The 20,757-nt window shown below is 39.3% G+C and overlaps 1 protein-coding gene across 1 annotated transcript; it reads right to left on the bottom strand.

Annotated features, from left to right (window-relative positions):
* Window positions 1–11,817: 11,817 nt before the first annotated feature.
* Window positions 11,818–15,568, bottom strand: sox9a (SRY-box transcription factor 9a). Its single transcript, XM_081392139.1, has 3 exons — window positions 15,002–15,568; window positions 14,581–14,831; window positions 11,818–13,871 (listed from the first exon to the last, which is right to left on the bottom strand). The coding sequence occupies exons 1-3, from the start codon at window positions 15,436–15,438 to the stop codon at window positions 13,165–13,167; spliced, it is 1,395 nt and encodes a 464-aa protein (XP_081248265.1). The 5' UTR covers window positions 15,439–15,568; the 3' UTR covers window positions 11,818–13,164.
* Between the last annotated feature and the right edge of the window lie 5,189 nt (window positions 15,569–20,757).

Raw genomic sequence — 20,757 nt, 5'->3', positions numbered from 1 at the left:
GAGACCAAATGTTGTTTTGGTCTTGTTGTGCTTGTAAAGAGGTGAAATTACAAACATAAGAAAGCAAGACTGAGGTCAGAAATGGGAGTCCGTTGGTCTGGGTGAGACCGAGGGTGAAAAGCGGATGGAAAATGGAGAAAGTTCATGCAGATTGATGCAAACCAATAGAGTGCAGCTTCAGTTTTGATAATGAATACACGTTTCGGGACAGATTTAATATGTGCTCCAGCTTTTCGTTGGTTAGGATGTGGGTGGCTAAATAAAGGTTTACACTACGGTATGAGTAATGACTGTGCTATTGCCAGTGATAAGTAATATCTTGTTCATTGAGTTTACATGCTAAATAAGTTACAATCAACATGCATGCTAACTATTAATTTGAACTGAAGTAGCCTAAACAAAATTAATTGGTTCCAATGCCACCACTCATTTATGTTATCCACACATATTAGTTGGAATTACTATTATTTTTGAGTAATCAACTTATTTATATTTAGTTGCCAAATTAGTTAGGGTAACACTTTTTCAGTGGCCCACTTTAGACATTCTACTGACTATAAGTAACTTTGCAACTACATGTCAACTAGCAGTCATTAGACTATACATGACTTTGCAAGTATGTCAACTTATTCTACTAAACCGAACCTTAACACCTAACCCTAACCTAACATCCTAACACTCTAATGAGAGTTAGCTGACATGTACAGTAGTTGTAAAGTTACTTCTAGTTTAGCAGAATGTCTAAAGTGGACCATCAAAATAAAGTATAATCTTAATGGGTTGCTCTAACTCAGTGTAGTTGAATATAATTTCATTAGAAGTTGCCATACCTCAAAAAGACTTATGCATGATTGCATTCATTGTTTTATTGAGCAAAACCTTATTTTTTATATTGTAGTGAAGATACTGACTTCTCCATAGCTTTCTTTCCTGCTGTCCTTCTCATTGTCAGTGGGCCACAGAGACCCAGTGCTAAATGTCAAAAACAGGCCTGGATGATGTGCTCACCTGTCTTGTCTTTCTTTGTTCAGCTGTTGTGTGATATTTTAAGCTCATGTTTTTAGGGCCGCACTGAAGACACTCAGAGAAAGTTCTGAATGCGACGCGTATATGCTTTTCTCCATGTTGTCTTTTTAGTTTGTTTATATATATTTTGCATGTTTTTTTTTTATGTTTTGTATCACTAAAAAAATTCTGGGTTGTTTTAACCCAAGTTTGGGTCAACTATGGACAAACCCAAACGTTGGAATAAAAATGCAATTTAAAAATGTAACCCAATGGCTGAGTTTGTCCATATTTGACCCAAAATTGAGTTAAAACAACCCAGCATTTTTTAGAGTGTACATCAGTTTTTATTTTATTTTTTTATGGCTCATGTAGTATGATATAGTGAGAATATGCAGCTTATACTTGAGGAGGACAAAACAGCTCAATTTTATTCAAAGGCCCAAACTGAGCAAAAATATGCAGTTTGGTGCAGATGCTGATATTTATATGGCCAAAAAGTAAGATGACATTCTGATGCTTATATAATGTAAATCAATGAGATATTTCTAACACTATAGCAGTACTTGCATAAAATGCATATAAATATCAGTCATCACCCTATAGCTACCAATACAATGCCTTAGTAAGATGATATTTAAATGTTACTTTTACTTGCTAAAAAAGTCTAAACTATCAATCAGACGTCATAAGGACTGTAGTATATGCAACAGGTTTATCAGCAAAGTTTTGATCATGTTGATCATTTGGAGGCCTTCAAATATGATACAGTAGGCTTGTATAGGGTTAATGGGGAGTGTTGCTTCATCTTTTGTGAAAGAGTGGCCAAAGACCCTCAGGTGAAGTGCATGCGTGTGAAACCCACCGTCTGGTTAACTGTTAGTCTCAGAGATGTTACAGGCTATAATCAGTGTCAGCTCATCATCCAGGGAGGCCAATAGTGTGAGTCGTGGTGGTCTCTGATCTCTGTGAGGCTACCAAGTTGTGGTTTATGAAATAAAGAAATAAATAATAAAAAAACGAAGTTATTATTGCTCCACCCCCTTCAACATATACGCACACGCATGCACAAACACACACTCTTCCTCAAGCACATAGAGTTCATGCAGTGCATCAGGTGGTGAAAGTGTGTGTGTGTGTGTGTGTGTGTGTGTGTGTGTGTGTGTGTGTGTGTGTAGGAAGAGATAAAAAGTGACGAATTGCTGCATCTGTTGGCTATGCAGTGCATGCCTCTGCTAATCTCTAGTGATATATGCACCGTCAAGACATAAAGCCCAGCAACTTGTGGGGTTGGAGAGTTGTGTGAGTGTGTGTTTGTGCATTCACACATTTTACACTGCAAATTTTTTTTATTTTTGTCTTGTTTTAAGCATAAACTCACTTAATTTTGATCAAAAATAAAAATAATTCAGGAAATGAGACTTTATATCTTCAATGATTTTGCTTCCCAAGTAAATCTTGGTTTAAGAATGTTAGATGTTTGTACTGGAAAACAAGGCAAAAATACTATGGTTTTTTGTTTTGGTTTTTGTTTTGTTTTTGCAGTGTAAAATGTGTGAATGTACGTTGTATTTTTGTCTTGTTTTCCAGTACAAACATCTAACATTTTTAAATCAAGATACATTTACTTTGGAAGCAAAATCCCTTAAGATATAAAGAGTTGTTTCCTTATTTTTTTGTAAAATAAAAATTAAGTGAGTTTATGCTTAAAAAAAAAAAAAAATATCTGCCAATGTGGTAAGAAAAATAAACTTCTAATTTTAAACTAAAGTTTTTTTAAGGCAGATATTTTGTCTTGTTTTATGCATAAACTCACTTAATTTTTATATAAAAAAATAGGAAACAACACTTTATATCTTAAGGGATTTTGCTTCCAAAGTAAATGTATCTTGATTTAAGAATGATTAGATATTTGTATTAGAAAACAAGGCAAAAATATTGATAAGGACAATCATTTTTGTAGCGTATTTACTAAGTAGGTCACACTTCTATGAGGTCTGTGTCCGTATGTCTCTGTCTGTCAGAAGAAAACAGCTCACACTATATTTCGCAGTGTTTTGTGCAAGACATCAAGACTGGGGCGACTACAAAGAGCGTTTGCTCTGATGATAGGGGATTATGGGTAACGTTTGCATCTGTCGGGGCTGCAGTGAGTCAGTGGCCTCACCAGCTGTGCAAGCAACTGGTTTTCTGCATATGGAGGTCAGGGTGAGATAACCTCATGCGGATGATTTATGTTTGCATACACGTGTTTTCCTGTGCGTGTGCGTGTGTGTGTGTGTGTGTGTGTGTGTGTTTCTTCCTGATTGTCAGATGTCTTCCTGGTTGTGTGACTCCACAACTGTGAAGTTCTTCAGAAGCAACATTTGTTTCTGTCAGACATCTTTGCTCATGTTGTTCCATCAGGAGGCGTTTTCTCCGAGGAGGAAGCGGAGGGAGTGTCTATGGCACAATCCACAGTACAAACACAAAACAAAATACATCTTAGATGAAGAGTATGTACCGTGTTTTCGCTCCGAGGTCGCACCAGGTCAAAATTATGTTGTTGAGAGGAAAAAAGAAAAAGTACATTGGTGCTTAAGTCACATTCTTATTATTACATTCAGAAATAATGTAAAATACTGGTGAATAAAACAAAACATTGACAAACATGCATTTTAGTTCAGTAAATGTATTGGTATTCAGAGCAAAGCAGGAATGAAAGATATAAAACATCCCAAAAATAGAAAACAATCGTGAATTATAGTGGAATTCATTATAAACAAAGTTTATTATAAGCGCCAAGCCTAAACAAATTTATTGAAAAGTGTATGTATATATGTATATGTATATACAGTATGTATATATATGATGTTGTCGCTATATGTAGTATTACATGATTATACTGTATGCGGATAGAGTTGGATATATCTCCAACTTTTAATATATTGCTGGTCGATAATATAGTTTGCATTTTGCAAACAATCGCGCATTCAAGATTTGCTATAGCATCTACCCCTTTACATGAGTGAACTGTATGCATGTGACTTATGAACTAAATATTAGACCAAGTTTGAAAATATAATAAATGATTATGAATCATTTCTGTGTGGAAGTTCTTTATTTTAGCTATGGGTGCTGCCACACATTTTCAGTAATCCAGGCGTGTGTATCAGATGGAAGCTTTGCTTCTGCCCCATAAGACCATAAAAATCCCACACTCGTCATGGTAAAAGCCCCTAGTCCAAACAACTTTCCTCCCATATTCAGTGTCCACACCTTTCCATGTCGCCTCGGTAGAGCCTGCTAAAGCTCTCTCGCTCCTTTATCTCTCCGGACAGCTCAGGTCATCATCGCTACATTTAGACACGGCATATTTTCTGAAACTGCAGACGTGTGCAGAAAACGCTTTTTTCTATCCGAACTTCCAGCGAAGTCGCTGAACCCTGAACCTGAACCCAGACTCACAGATCAGTTGTTTGAAACTGGCCTCTCAATGTAAACTCCTTCCAGCCTCTGAATCGGGCTGGGTTACAGAGGAGGTGCGGACTGTGTGCGGTGTGTATTTACCCTGGTTAAAGATGTTATTTCTACCACATGAGCCGACGCTGGGAGAGCCTGCGTTTAAATGTAATCATACTTAGTGAACTGATCATAGGCGTTCTACTGTAACGGGATACGTGTGTAGCCGGGGAAAGATGCTCGCTCCTCTGGAGGAGTGGAACGGGAAGATATGGTGGATGGCTGGGCTTTATTTGTGTTGAGATATGAGATGTTGTCCGTGTCACACGTGCGATGTCTTCCTCCACATATCATCTGCTCTGCGCAGACCATGTGGTTTTTCCACCAAGCCTCACAGCTGGGTTACTCTTGAATCATTTGAACCCATCGAAGTATCATTGGCTAGTACGAAGGGTAGTTTGTGCGTGTGTTAATGCACTGGAAAAGCTGGCCGACATCAGGTGAAGTAATAACACATGACACGGTTTTGCCTTCGACTATTTGGTTTCATTTTGAGATAACACATTTCATTCATTTGCATTATTCCTGTGGACTGCAGCAGTTAAATGGCAGATAGATAAAAAGAAGTGTCCTCTAACCCTGAAACCACTTCCTTTTCAGGATTCCTTTGCATAATGAGCCTTTGATAAGGTGCTTTGGGGAATGGGAGGGGAGGGGAAGTGAATGCAGTGTACAACACCATTAAAAACCCACTTTTTGCCACAGTTTAAAGGATTAATTCACTCAGAAATGAAAATTCTGTTCTAAAGGTGTTGTTACTTTTTCCATGGAACATAAAATATCCATTGTAGCTGTCGAATCTCATTTGAATATATGCACATTTGCCACGTCACGCCACGGTTTTGCATCAGGCTAATGTGTGTTAAATGCCAGACTTGGTGTCACCGGGATCAGCAGATTCTCGTTTAATACGATATATAACATTCACTCAAAACTGAAACCTAAATAAATATCAATCTGAGAGGGTTGTAATACCAAAACTTTGGTAGCACTTTATTTTAAGGTGACATAGTTACACTTTACTACATATACTATAATAATAACAGTAAATTGTGCATAATTTACAAGTAAACCAAACCCTAACTCTATAGTAAGTACATGTTAATTAATAATACTCAGTACTTAAGTACAATGTAACTACATCACCCTAAAATAAAGTGTAACCAAAAGTTTTAATTTGACATTATTACAAACAACTTAAAGGAACACGCCGACTTTTTGGGGCTTTATCTTATTCACCGTATCCCCCGGAGTTAGATAAGTCCACACACACCCTTCTCATCTCCGTGCGTGCCGTAACTCTGTCTGACGCACCCACCGCTAGCCTAGCTTAGCACAAAAACTGGAGGTAAATGGCTCCAGCTAGCATACTGCTCCCGATAACATTTTCCTATTTACATGTTGTGATTTGTATAGTCACAGCGTGTACAAATAACAAGGTCACATGAGACACAGTCATCTTCTAACCGTACACATACTGGGAACTATATTCTCAGAGGGCGAAGCACTGCTACTTCTGCGGAGTGTGTTCAAAAACGTAGTCATGAAAGTGTACTCTAAATACACTTAAGTGGCTTTTTATTTTGTTGGTATTATATTATTCACAAGTACATAATGTTTGAGATTTGTAATGCACTACAATTGCACATGCAATACAATTAGAGCTGCCCCTAATAGTCGACTCACCGTTAGTCGACTAGAAGAGGATTGGTCGACCAACATTTTATTAGTCGGTTAGTTGCAGAAAAAAACGAAAAAAAAAAATGGCGCAATCACTCAAGCTGTAATGGACAGATCGTTAACGGTCTAATCCAAACATTCGCCTATCGTTCATCGACCTCAAATATGGCTTATAACTTGAAACATGTAAGTAGCAGCAACATTACAAATTTGCTCGCTCTAATGTTAAACTGGACAAATGATATTATACTAATAAACCGCTTTTATTAGGCGCATATTCAAGTGTTTGTGTGGAGAGAGCTCTTACTGCATGACATACGTGATCATTTGCATTTAACTTCAAATACTCCATCATTTTTGGTCATACAGATGTGTCAAACTGAAAAGGGTCTTCTTTTATTTCTGTAAACTCTATAACATTGTGCTTTTGTAAAATAATAAAAACAAACAAACAGGATACGTTTTCTGCCGTCTCGGTCTCAGTGAACTTGAGTGCGTCACAAAAATGAACCGAAACTCAGTGTATACTGAGTCTTTGGTGTTAAAACCAACGTCGTCGTTAATGACACGGGCTGTTACACTGGTTAAAATAGCTGATTTCTCTCGATTTAAACATTGCTGGAAACATCTGGGATAATGCAAGTACACACGTCAACAAAATATATAACACTTTGAGTGATTTATGGATATTTTAATGCACAAACCGTACATATTGTGGCTTTTAATGCATGACATATTTCAAAGTGTCATTAAAAGTTGTTGCAATAATATCCTCGGGTATCTATTGAACCCCAGAGGTCCGAGAGAGTCCGGCCACACCAAACTGAACTGTGAACTCGTGGCTTCCTGTGCTGTAGGCGTCTGTTGCTAGGCAGCAAGTGGCCCACTCCGTCAATTTCAGCTGGGGTGAAATGCAAGTGCTTTTCTTCGCTTTTTTTCTATGAGGTTTGGCTGGCCATCTTTTATTGATGTACAGTTTCCTTTGAGTCGCAATGAGACTTTCTGTGGGCCAGGACACTTTCAAAAGAGAGGAAATGGGGGTGTGTTCGGAGGTCAAATGGTCCCTTTTGTGGAGCTCCTGGGGGACAATGATGCTATGTGGAGGCGCAGGGGTGAGATCCTTCGGGACACACAGGGGTATAGCAGGAGTGCGTGTTGCCGGAGTCGAGGTGGAAAAGTCCAGATACAGTTATACAGCAGAGATGGAGAGAGATCATGCATTTTAACTAAGCTTCGTACTGTATTCTGTTTAGCTGTGCAGCATAAGCAAACAAGTACGCCCCAGGGGATGAAATTTGAATAGGCAAATTCTTGCTCCTGATGTTTTTAATGAGTTCAATGCAGATGCAACCCAGTAGACTGGCTTTTTATGGCAACGAAAAATGAGGCCACAAAATAATTACTTTTCTCGTCAATAGAATAGTTGCTTGTTTATGGGAGAGCAGGGATGACTGTAACGCTAAATGAATCACTCACAACAGGGTTAATGCAAGTATTCAATCCTCAACCTCCTCCCGAATAATGGACTGTAATCGAACACAGATATTTTGGTAACACATTACAGTAAGGTTACAGTAGTTAACATTAGTAAAGTATTTATTAATCTTCAACATTTACTAATGCATTATTCCTCTTATTTAATGAACAATGAACACATGGTCCAATTCTCACTAGTCGCTCATTATCATAACTAGGATATTGGCTATTTATTAGCACTTATAAAGCACATATTAATGCCTTATTCTTCATGACCATATTCTACATATAGAATATAACCTAATAGAAATTAAAGGGATAGTTCACTTTGAAAATAAATTTTGGTATGTTTTAGCTTACCTCAAGGGCATCCAAGATGTAGGTGTCTTTTTTTCCGCAGTAGTTTCAATTTGGATATTTTTAGGTCAAACCGTTCTTGTCTGTCAGTCATATAATGCAGGTCGATGGTCACTGTATCAAAACACAAGCACAGAGTCCAAATTAAAACAATTCCCCATCGTCCAAATTAAACAATTCCCCATCGCAAGTACACATTGACGGCCTAAGACACGAAACGAGCGGTTTGTGTGAGAAAACGAACAGTATTTATATCGTTTTTACCTCTTGTAACACAGCACACGTCCAAATGATCTGACGGCGCGGGCGGGTATAGATGTATACATAGATGTCGCCTTGGCTACGGTTTCGTTCCAATGAACTGTAGTAGCAAAGGCGACATCTAGTGTATACATCTATACCCGCTCGCGGGCGGGTATAGATGTATACACTAGATGTCGCTTGGCTACGGTTTCGTTCCAATGAACTGCGTAGCCAAGGCGACATCTATGTATATACATCTATACCGCCCGCGCCGTCAGATCATTTAGACGTGTGCTGTTTTCAAGAGATAACAACGATATAAATACTGTTCGTTTTCTCACACAAACCGCTCGTTTCGTGTCTTAGGCCGTCAATGTGCACTTGCGATGGGGAATTGTTTAATTTGGACGATGGGGAATTGTTTTAATTTGGACTCTGTGCTTGTGTTTTGATACAGTGACCATCGACCTGCATTATATGACTGACAGACAAGAACGGTTTGACCTAAAAATATCAAAATTGAAACTACTGCGGAAACAAAGACACCTACATCTTGGATGCCCTTGAGGTAAGCTAAAACATATCAAAAATTAATTTCAAAGTGAACTATCCCTTTAAATAGAATATCGCCCAATACCTAAACTTAACAACTATCTTACTAACTATTAATAAGCAGTCAATTTTTGAGGCAAAATTCATAGTTAATAGTTAGTAAATAGTGAGAACTGGACCCTAAACTAAAGCGTGACAGTATTTTTGTTTTACCTAATGTTATAAGATACTGTAACAAATGTATGTAAACCTTATTGTTAAGATAAAGTTTGAGTAAAACATGTCATTTTTCATCGTTTTTAGAATTGATCACTGCAATACCTAATTTTAAACAGTTATCCCTTCTTCACAAGTTGCATACGTAGTTTTAAAGTATCTGACTCCTTTAAATGACATTGATTATGACTTCTGACATTGAAGACCATTCAGGCACATTCACAAATCTTGAGGCTGAATATTTTCAGAACAAATTGACCAGAACGATAAAGTGTTCCAGTTCCCCGACTCTCCCTACATTGTAATTCAGCGGGTGTTTTTGCAATGATGCAGTGAATCAAACATCATCTTATTAAGTTAATCAAATTCTGTATTTTCGTAAAGTCCACCTGCTTTGGTCGTGTCTGCATGCATTTATTTTATGCTTGAATTTTTTTTTTCATGGTTTCTTTGTTAGAGTGAAGTGGGAAGTTGCCAGATTCCTCTTTTTCATCCTTATTTTGTGTTCTTATTTTGCATTTGAAAGGACCACCCATTGGGCTCGGAGGAGAGAGATTCCCTGCACGCCGTCTCTCCGGAATATTAATGGGCTTCTCCTGGGAAAACTGCCCACAGAATGGGCCGCTCCATCGCTGTCTCTGTTTCCGCTCAGCTGTCCTGAGGGTTCGTGAGGGTGTGCGCTGCTTCGGGACAATCCGGTCTGGACAAACCTCAAGTACACCTCAAACTTGTGTTTTGATGTTTCATTAAGAACTCTTGAAGTTGACGTTTTCTTCCAGAACGTCAGTAAAATATATTGCTGCTTTTATTGCACAATAAAAAACTCACGGACGGCTACATTTATTATGTTAAATTCCTCAGTCTCAACTTTATTGCGGTAATCAATAATAAGACATTTTGATTGAAATGAGGGGGACATTAGCACATTTAGGATACGGGGAATGGCTCGTTCGAGCATCGAGAGGTGACAATGATGGCGATCACAACTGGTTTTCATCACCGGAGCTGCATAGTTCTTTCCCAGTCGACGGCAGAATCCGCAGCTCGCGAGACATCTCATCTGTTTCAGCGTTATGAGAGTGACCATCCTAATGGCTTCTGCAGACGCAGAGCTCGCTGAAGTCATAGCTCTTTTCCTTCAATCCCTCTCACATTCTTTATCTGTATTTGACTCTCTGTCACTTGCTTTCAGTCCTTCCACCATTTCCTCTGCCCCAGTCTGGGTCTCTGAGGTGAGCGCTGAGTTTTCTGCACATTAATGTGAAGAATCCAGTCTTTACCAGCGTGCCAAGCTGTGAAGAAAATAGGAATTTTGAATGGCAATTACAAACTGTGTTGGAATTACAAATGCACAGACACAACCAAAAAAATGTCTCTTCTGCTCACCAAGGCTGCATTTATTTGATCAAGAAATAACATAAAAGTGTGAAATATTATTATCTTTTAAAATAACTGTTTTATATCGTACTGTAATTTATTCCTGTGATCAAAGCTGAATTTTCAGCATCATTACTCCAGTCTTCAGTGTCACATGATCCTTTCTAATATGATGATTTCTCAAGAAACATTTCTGATTATTTTCCATGTTAAAAACAGCTGTGCTGATTCAGATTTTTGTGGAAACCGTGGTACTTTTTTTTTTTTTCAGGATTCTTTGAGTTTTACAACAAAAAAGTTTACAGGGTTAAATTGTTTAGCATGTATTTGAAAAGACATATTTGTAACAAAGTAACAATCTTTATTGTCACATGATTCATTTAAATAAAAGTGTTCTTTTTCCCAAACTTTTGAACTGTTGGTTGGTTGGTTGGTTGGTTGGATGGATGGATGGATGGATGGATGGATGGATGGATGGATGGATGGATGGATGGATGGATGGATGGATGGATGGATGGATGGATAGATAGATAGATAGATAGATAGATAGATAGATAGATAGATAGATAGATAGATAGATAGATAGATAGATAGATAGATAGATAGATAGATAGATAGATAGACAGATAGACAGATAGACAGATAGATAGATGTATCCTAATCTAGGGAGATTTAAGTAAATACTTTGTGTATAATTTGAACAGAAATGTCCCATCTCATTTCCTGGGTAAATGTTAGTTTTGTAGGCATAATAATTTCTGTGCATACGGCAACATAAACAACTGCGGCGTATTGAAACAGCTGCGACCGATGGACCTCCGACCCTCCGCTGGAGTGGGCTGCCGCTTCTGTCGTCTCTCCTTCACATACGAGTGAGATGTTTATTAATACTATCCCATATTTGGTATAATGTATTATGCTGTATAATGAAAAGTCCCCAGCCATGAAAGTATGTTCAGTCTCCCAATCCCTGTTACTTTACCATCTGTACACGAGTGTGAGGATTCTACACAGTGTTTAAAACCAGCAGATGTTTGTTGTTTCTGGTTTTGTAAACTGGTACAGATGACTCAATCATACCAAAAGTGCTGAAAATCACAATAATTCAGTAGAACATTATGTCTTTGGCATGACAGACTTGTCAATATTTCCCTTTGCTGACTGTTTAGAGGAACAAACATAGGGAAGCACACAGAAACACTAAAAGCTGTTTTTCTTTCTTTTTTTACGCCAACAAACTGGTGTTATAATGTGCTGACTGTACGGCCTCCTGCTGCTTCATCTGTACGAGGGACTCGATGCTTACGTAACAAGACTAAAGTTTGGCATTCCGGCTAAACTGAAACCATGCTTTTCACTGCTGAAATCGGGCACAATAAACAGTCATAGGTGTCTATTTTATGTTTTATTCTCACTTTTATTGCAAATATAATACAAAAGATGAGCTTCTTCAAAGGCAGTAAAATGTTAAACTTTTTAAAGACAAAAACAACTTGTTCAGTCTCGTGTAAAAAAAAAGAAAAAAAAAAAGATATCAACATCAGAACCGAGATCGCTGACGTCGAGCAAAGCACAAAAGTGGAAAGGGAAAAATCGAGAAGCAAACAGAGATGCCAACTAACTAGCTAACGAACTAACTAATGAACTACTTAAAAACAAATTAGAGCGTCGTAAAACTTTCCGAACGAAAGACTACTCTTCCAGTTTAATCAGCCTTGTTTTAGAAACCGCAACAGCATTTTGTGCATTACACAACTGGTTAGAAATAAGGACAAATAAACATTTAAAATAGAAAAATCTACATACGATAAATAAACATGATGAATACAGAATCGTACCATATTAAGTACCAGCCCTCTGTCTAAATGGCCCGTTGGATTATATGTCACCATATTCAGAGGCGCAAAATAACATCATTTTTTTGTATAAAGTATTAAAGAATAAAATGCAAATAATTTCTTTGAAATAAAATTAATACTAATAAATAAATTAAAAGGGTTAAGATGGGATCCGAAGGGAGGGGGGGCTGTAAGATGACCCTGGCAGCTAATGACAAGCAGAGGTCAAAGGTCACTTCCTGGAGCTGCGACACATGCTGTTACACACTCAGTAAATTCTCAGCTGCCGCTGCCACGTCGATATTCCCGCTAATTCGCTTCCAGCGTTTGACAGGCACTGATGCTGGGGGATCGAGACGTGAGCTGGGAACGACTTTGAAAAAACGGCTGGATGGGGACGGTATTTTACAGGAACATAAATAAAGGGTACGAACTCAAACTATAAAATATAAAATGCACTGCATGAGGACAATAAAGGGTGTTGTTATTAGTGGGAAGAAGAAGAGAAAGAAAAAAATCAAATAAAGATGGGAGGAAAACAAAGCCGTACTACCGAGAGTGGTTTAGTAAAAATAGAGACTTTTCTACAAGAAACACAAAAAAGGCCGGATCGGCGGAAATACAAAAAGGACATGTTAAGAAAACATACACAGTACATATTAAAGTATCAATAATCAATAAGTCCTCACAGAGGAATCACTTCTCAAAAATGTTTCTTTTCTTGCAATCAAGGCTAAAAATATATATATATTCTAATCACGATTTCAGGCGATTAAAAAAGGCACGTTGGGAGCCGTTTTTGTCAAAGTCCAGCTTTCTTTCCTACATTTCCTTATGTGTGTGTGTGTGTGTGTGTGTGTAAAATTCAAGTGTGTGTCTAAAGAGAGTGGAATGATGCGGAATGAGTCTCTGCTCGTCCTCAGGGTCTCGACAGCTGTGTGTAGACCGGCTGCTGCTGCTGCTGCTGCTGGTCCCAGTGCTGAGGAGGACTGTGGTTGGACTGGGGGATGTTGGGAACCCCTGTAGAGTCAGCGATGGGTGTGTACATGGGCCTCTGGCTGGAGCTCATGTAGCTGAAGGTGGAGTACAAGCCGGAGCTCTGCCCGCCGGCGTGGGTGTAGTAGGAGGCGGCGCCGCCCTGGTGGTCGGAGTAGTCGTACTGCGCGCGGGTGATCGACGGGAATGAAGTGCTGTAGTGTTGCAGATGCTGGACGTTGAAGGAGCCGTAGCTGACGTGTTGTGGCGAACCCTGTTGCTGTTCGTTGTAGTGGCTGGGACTGAGCTGTTCGGTCTTGATGTGTGTCGTTCTCGGTTGCTCCGGCTCTCCGGCGCCGAGCGGGGTGAGGAGCGTGCCGCTTTGAGCGCCGGCGTTCTTCCCCATCCAGGCCCCGTAGCCGCCCGCGTAGCCGTGCCCGTTCGGCGGCAGGTACTGGTCGAACTCGTTGACGTCGAACGTTTCGATGACGTCGCTGCTGAGCTCGCCGATGTCCACGTCGCGGAAGTCGATGTTGAGCGGACGTCCCGTGCTCTCCTGAAGCGGACGGGTTTCCCGCTTCAGATCCGCTTTGCCTGGCTGAGCGTCAGTTTTCGGGGTGGTGGGAGGAGTGGGCGGCCCTTGGGACTGGCCTGTTTGGAAACGGAGGAGGAGGAGGAGGAGGGGAGAGAAGAAGGTTAAGCACTGCACAGATGACCAGGGCTGGGCAGATTACTTACTGAATACAAACTGCATGATAACAAAATGTTGGGGTTTCAGGTAATGTAATCAAACTACTTTTGGTGTGAGATTGATATAAAAATACAAGACTGAAAACACATTTTGGGAATCCCAGCATTACATTAATACAAAAGGGTGTGAATATGAAAGACAAAGCCTTACAAAGGCATAGTAATTTACATTACACTGTAAAAAATGATATGATCAACAAGTTATGTTTTTACATTGCTTTAACTCATCTAAATAAGTTTAGCAATTTTCAACTTTTTTACAAGTTTAACTCATTTTAAGTCAGTTTAATGTAATTTAAGTTGAAATGAAGTTGTAAATTTAAGGGAGCAACCTTTTTTTAACAGGGAGAATCAATGAATTTGACTTTTTGAATTTCTTGATTTTCACATTTGGTAGCCTACGTAATCAATAAAAAGTAACTAGTCTGATTATGAGTATTTTCAAATCTACTTACAAGTATTCCATTATTGGAATCAGATTACGTAATATAGATTACAAGTTACTACCCAGCACTACAGATGACGCAACAGCACATAAAAAAACAACACAACTCCCCCCCCCCCACTCCGCCAGGAATCGATTTGATCACGTAAAGTTGAATATGCCCACCTGAGTGTTCGCTGGGCGAGTGCACTTCTCCCATGCTGGACGCGGGCGAGTCTGCTTGCTGGAGCGCTTTAAAGATCGCGTTGGGCGAGATGTGCGTCTGCTCGCTGCCGTCCTCGGACTCGCTCTGCCCGTTCTTCACAGACTTCCTCCGCCGAGGCTGGTACTTGTAGTCGGGGTGATCTTTCTTGTGCTGAACCCTGAGGCGCTCAGCCTCTTCCACGAAGGGACGCTTTTCACCCTCGTTCAGTAATCTACCCAGAGCAGAACAATATGAACACACCGATACATCCACACAAAAAAAATAAAAAATAATAATGTTGCATGCAAATATTGCTAAGGCCATGCATTAATGCCGTTAAAGCGAGTAGCCTACCCAACTGCATTTTATTTTAAACGAGCAATGCACGGTTGATTTATTTACCTCCAGAGTTTTCCCAGAGTTTTGCTGAGCTCTGCGTTGTGGAGGTGCGGGTACTGATCCGCGAGCTTCCTGCGCGCCGCCTGCGCCCACACCATAAACGCGTTCATCGGTCTCTTCACGTGCGGCTTGTTTTTGCTCGAGCCGTTCACTCTCACCGGCATGGGCACGAGCGTCCAGTCGTAGCCCTTCAGCACCTGAGACACCGCCTCTCGGATGCACACCGGGAACTTGTCGTCTTCGTCCTTCTTGAAGTCTCCGAGCGTCCCGTCCGGAGCCATGAGGCTGTTCTCCGCGGGGCGCGTGTTCTCCGTGTCGGACCCCGAGGCGGACGGGCACGGGGAGCCCGCGGAGTCCTCGGACATGCTCGGACTGGGGGCGTCAGACAAACACTTCTCTTGCTCATCTGTCATTTTCAGGTAGGGGTCTAGTAGATTCATGCGAACACTGTAGATGGACGATCTCAGAGAATTCGGGTTGCAAGGTTCGCCTCCAAAAAATACGCTCCAACTTTGAATTCCTGCAAATCCAATGTGTGCTCGCTTTCAGGTGGCAAGCACTAGAGTGTTTCTGCAAAAGCAAAGCGCTCCCTGTGCGCTCCCGTGTAGTATTTCCAAGAGAGGGACGAACTTTGGTTTGTCAGCTGAGCGCGCACGGGCTTTTAAACAGCACGCGCTGTGACGAAAAGGAAAGCGATGCCTCCTCTTGCCCACCCCTCTCTCACTCTCAATAATTATCACTCACAATTTAGCATTTTCATTTGAGAAATCTGCTTTAAGTTAGTTTCAAAAAGTGCTGTTTTCAGAATAAGTGCATGTTGAAAACTGCTGTAGGCTATAATTGTGGAAGCGCGTGCCAACAACGCTTTTATTCATTGGGCCGTAAAAACTAGTAGTACATATACCACGAAAGATTTCAAGCGAATGCAAACAATCCTACGAGCTTAATATTCAAACCACTGGCTTTTATTCCTCTATTTAGTGACTGATTTAGGAAAGCTTGGCTCAAGGAAGTGTGTTACTCAGTCAGTGACTCAGCAAAAGATAAAGCTTTCCACTCGCTCTAATTCCTTCTTTTCAACGGGTTTAGAGAAGTTGCAAACATTGTTGCAACTATTCATCAAGTCGTGCAGTGACTCTCTGAAACTGACCGATAGGGGGAGACAGAGTTCTGTGCTCGGTTCACCACAGTCCATTAGTGCTGTTCAGACTCTGTGTGTAATAACGCAAATACTGGCAGTCAATTATTGATTAAATACAGTATTTACTGTCACGCAGCATTTATACAGGGGAGACCGAGGAGCTTTGTAACTTTTATTTATTATTTATTTTTTTAAGAACAACGTTTCACACTTTTATAAGAAAGCCCTCATATTTGTATGCTACAAAATAAAATACTATTGAAATCTACAGACTATCCCTAATTACTGTCAAGTACATAATGCATTGCAACCTACCTGACTTTCGTTACACTAAATTTGTATTTTATGCATGAATTTATTGTTTACTTTAGAACTTGCCAATCCTCATTTCATCTTAAAACAATGAATACATATAGAAATTCATGAAACACACAAATGAAGTAAATATGCTTTATACTGTATTGTTTATGTTCTTATCAATTATTTATACATATATGTTGGTGCTTATAGTGATTTCACCCTGGAAACTTGGTTAAAACTGATGGATTTCCTCTCCCTATTGGTTGAAGGCAACTTCTGAAAGAGGTTCAGCATCCGGTTTTGTGCAAACTTTAGGTTGCATGAGTTAGGAAAAGACAAATATAACAATAGCGGGTTTTAAAAGCAATTGAGGCAAATTCCCTTTTTTTCAAAGGGAAAAAAGGCAGACTTGTGGATGTTGAAGCTGTTTGTTTGCGTTATGTCAAGCTCTTGCGATGCACAACCAGTCAGAAATCCTATCTGCCCCGCAGTTTAATTAAGGCTCAGAAAGCGGACTGTGAGCGTTTTGATTCCTCCTCGCTCCGACGCACAGCGTTTATTTTCACTGGATGTGCTTATTTAAATGATTCACTTCAAGCATAAACATAACAGAACTTTTAGGACCTTCGTCAATAGCACGTTCCCTCTTCTGTTAACGGCACGCTGCTAATAGGAAGGAGAGGCTCGGTTTATTTATTGTAATGCGCACACGAGCCAATGCTGGAGTGAATGACAGCTTTTCAACTTTGCATACTTTTATCAACCAATCTTTTAACTACTGCTTGTGAGCTTGAATTGCATTAAACTCCTGTTACGATAACGTTACAGCCAATTAGATAAGTGCTACCACATTTGCACAATAACACTAACTTCTCCTTTACAAGTTTCAGTAAGGGTGTTCAAGTAATAAAACGTTATTGGAGTGCAACTTGCATTGTGATTAACTTACAGTATACAACCTGTTAAGCAGAACTCACATCTGAGCCACAAATAGCTAGAGACGGTGATTTCATATGAGATACACCTACACCACATCCTGTCAAAAACTGAAATGTTTTAGCAACAGATGGCAAAAGCTGTGCATGTTTAATGAACTTGCTCCTTTATGTTAATTTGATCTGTTTTGTCTTATTTTGTTGGCGTTATATATATAGTAGTTTCAACTGTTGTATCAGTCAGCCTGTATTACATTGTAACGCCTCTGTAACATTAAAGCAATGACCATGAACAGGGCTAAGGATCCTACAAAAGGCCTTGGGAAACTTCTCATCTTTTCCTGGAGTGATGGTGTGAAGACTTTGTGCAAACATTGTAGGTAAACTGGCGAATCATGTTTGCCGTTTCTTACTTTGTCTCGGAGGTGTTTAAGGAGCATTCTCGTTCTCTCCGTGCTGTTCAGAAGTTTTGTTTTTGGCACAAAAACGTTGCAAAGCTAATTAAACTTCCTTATGCTGCATGCGGAGTCATGCACTAGTTTGGTAAACGTGACTTAATCTAGTATTTCTTCAAGAATGTAGAAATCCAAAAGACCTTGCAGTCGCTGCCATCTTGACCCCGCTGCAATAGACCAAAAGACCAGAAGAAACTTCTGAAAGCCTCGGGCAAACATGGCTGTGCATTGGAGTCTACATGGAAAACTTATATAAACTCACAATGTGAGAAATAAATGAGACATTTTGTGTCGCATGGAAGGAATAAAGGCATGAGTTTGGATCAGCATTTTGCATCCATTCTCTTCTGTCTTTCACTTCTTCTCAAATTCTCTAAAATCCTATACAAATGTATGATATTTAGAAAACAATAGGCCTAGTCATTAAAGTCCACCCCTAAACTAACCGTCACATAAGCAGATCATATATGAATTCATACGAATTGGCTGGCAATTTGCCAAAATGTAAAATAGTTATGAGATTGTGTTGGAGGAACAAACCAAAATTTCCAGTTTTAAACTTGGAAGAAGAGCATTTAGACCAGTTTATAAACACTTTATTGTCATTTTGTAGCTTGACTGTCCTAGTCCTCATTCAAGTGCATTATGTTGAAAAGTACAGCCGGAATGTTCTTCAAAAATATCACATTTAAGGAAAAATAAGAAGTCAATGCTTTTGTGTTCTCTCGCAAATGCTTTACGTCCCACCGAGTAACTTTGCATTCGTTGGCAAAACCTTTTGTGTTCTTCCTGCGTGAAAAGTTTCAAAGTTTCTCAGGGGAACGCAAAAGCATTGCCAAATAAATGTTTCTCCCATCTCATATTGTTTTCTTCTTTACCATGTCCTTTTAGGGGCTCCATAACATTGACATTTTTGACTAAATAAAATTGTAATTGTGAAATATAAATACACAAATATTCAAGAAATAGTAAAAATTGAGTCACATTGCGAGAAATAGTCGTAATTGTGAGATATTAATTTAAAGAAATGGACACAATAGACATGAAATATAAGGTATTCTGGGATATAATTTCTCATTACATGAAATACTTGCAATTACAAAACAAAATGTAAGAGATAAGAAGTCAAATTGAGAGAAATTGAAAGTCACAATTGTGGGATATCCAGTAAAGTCACATGGCAAGAATTAGTTGTAGTTATGACACATTGTGAGATATATAACGCAAAATAAACAAAAGTTGCAGCTGCACCTTTTTCTTTGGTTTTACTCTGACACAGAAATGTGTGTGTGATCTGTGTGTGAGGGTTGTGTCGAGGTCAGAGGTTCTTCCAGGCACTCCGTCGTTATCTGTGATTTACGGCAGACTAACTAGTTTCAGCGGATCAGAGGCTGTTTGTTAACATGCGTCACCCTGCCGTAAGTAAAGACGGAATGGGTTTAGTCTGATCCAGATGTTTGTGAACGCTTCCCTCCTACTGCAGTATATCCATGCATTTAAAACGAGCCGGATTCCACAGCAACCACAACATATTACTGTAAGTAAATAATGAGATCACTTTCATGCGCTGATTAAACATGTGAAGGCAGGGGAAGCGGACACACACCGGGCCCAAGCCGGAGCAAAGCCACGGGAATCCACACGCGCTCCAAAGATACAGCTGGCTCTTAAAAATAACAATGTGCTTTTGCGCCAAGCTAAATGTGCTAATGACAGATCCGCACCTTTAAGGATTCTTTTGGGCTTCTCGGGGGTTGAGGCTTCAGAAATGTGTTTGTCAGCAGGAGGGCCGAGCCAGTGGAAACGCAGACGCTAGCCGTGCCCGCCATTTTCACAGCTCCACAATTCTCTGATGCAGCGAAACGCTAGTCGGTCTGGATCCCGGTCCAGTCATAGCACAGCACATTTTTAATTGAATTGTGCCTCACAGACAGAGGAGCGGGCAAATATAGACGGATTTCAATTCAGACATCTGGAGGACTGACAGGAACCTGTGCGTTATTGAACTGTTGCCGTAATATATTGATATTGTTTACAGCATTATATATATAATCAGTATTTTGAATTTTGATTAAAAGGCAAAAATGGTTCAGAGAAAATCAGCACTGAGGAATTGTCATAAATGCCAACATATACTGTATATTTTTATAATGCAATGGCATGCATGCATTGGGAACACTTTACAATAAGGTTTCATTTACTCTGGTAAAACTGAACTAACAATGAACAATTCATCTACAGCATTTATTATTTTATTTATTTGACCTTTATTTAATCTCTCTGAGATTACAAATCTATCAGCTGCAATCACAGGTTAACAAAACAGAATAAAAATAAAAAGTAAAATACTTAAAAACAACCGCACATCATTGATAATAGGTTTAAAATGTTCCATAGACACCAAAGTTTGTAATTCGAGTTTTGATTGGAGTAAATTCCCATCTGCACATAAAAGCCCCTTTTTCCCAATTCAATAAGTAGTTAAATATGCATTTACCTTCTAATGAACAGAGAAGGCCAAGCTACCCTTGTTATACAAAGAAAGTACAATGATGAGTTGAAGGTTTACAATCTGAAATAAATATTACACTGATAAACTACATCAAGTACAGGTAGAAAGGGGGCAGAAACGAATTTCTTTCTTACATTAAATGAAAAACAAAACTTGTTTCTAAAATAAAACCCGCTTTATTAAAAAAAAAAATCTTTAATTGAGTTACCTGAGAGCTAAAAGATAATGTATCATCAATAATGATGCCAATATATTAATACTTAATCTTGGTTCATATTATACATTCACTAATACATTTTTAGTGTGTCTGTTAACATTAATCAATGCACTAAATGAACAGACAGTGAACAATTGTATTTTTTATTAATAAATGCTGTAAAAATACATAGCTCTATGTTAACTAATGCATTAACAAA

This window comes from Scardinius erythrophthalmus (assembly GCF_964197995.2).
Source record: "Scardinius erythrophthalmus genome assembly, chromosome: 18".
In the NCBI taxonomy this organism is placed as follows: domain Eukaryota; kingdom Metazoa; phylum Chordata; class Actinopteri; order Cypriniformes; family Leuciscidae; genus Scardinius; species Scardinius erythrophthalmus.
Note: the sequence above shows the minus strand (reverse complement) of the source record. Positions and strands in the feature narration are given on the sequence as shown.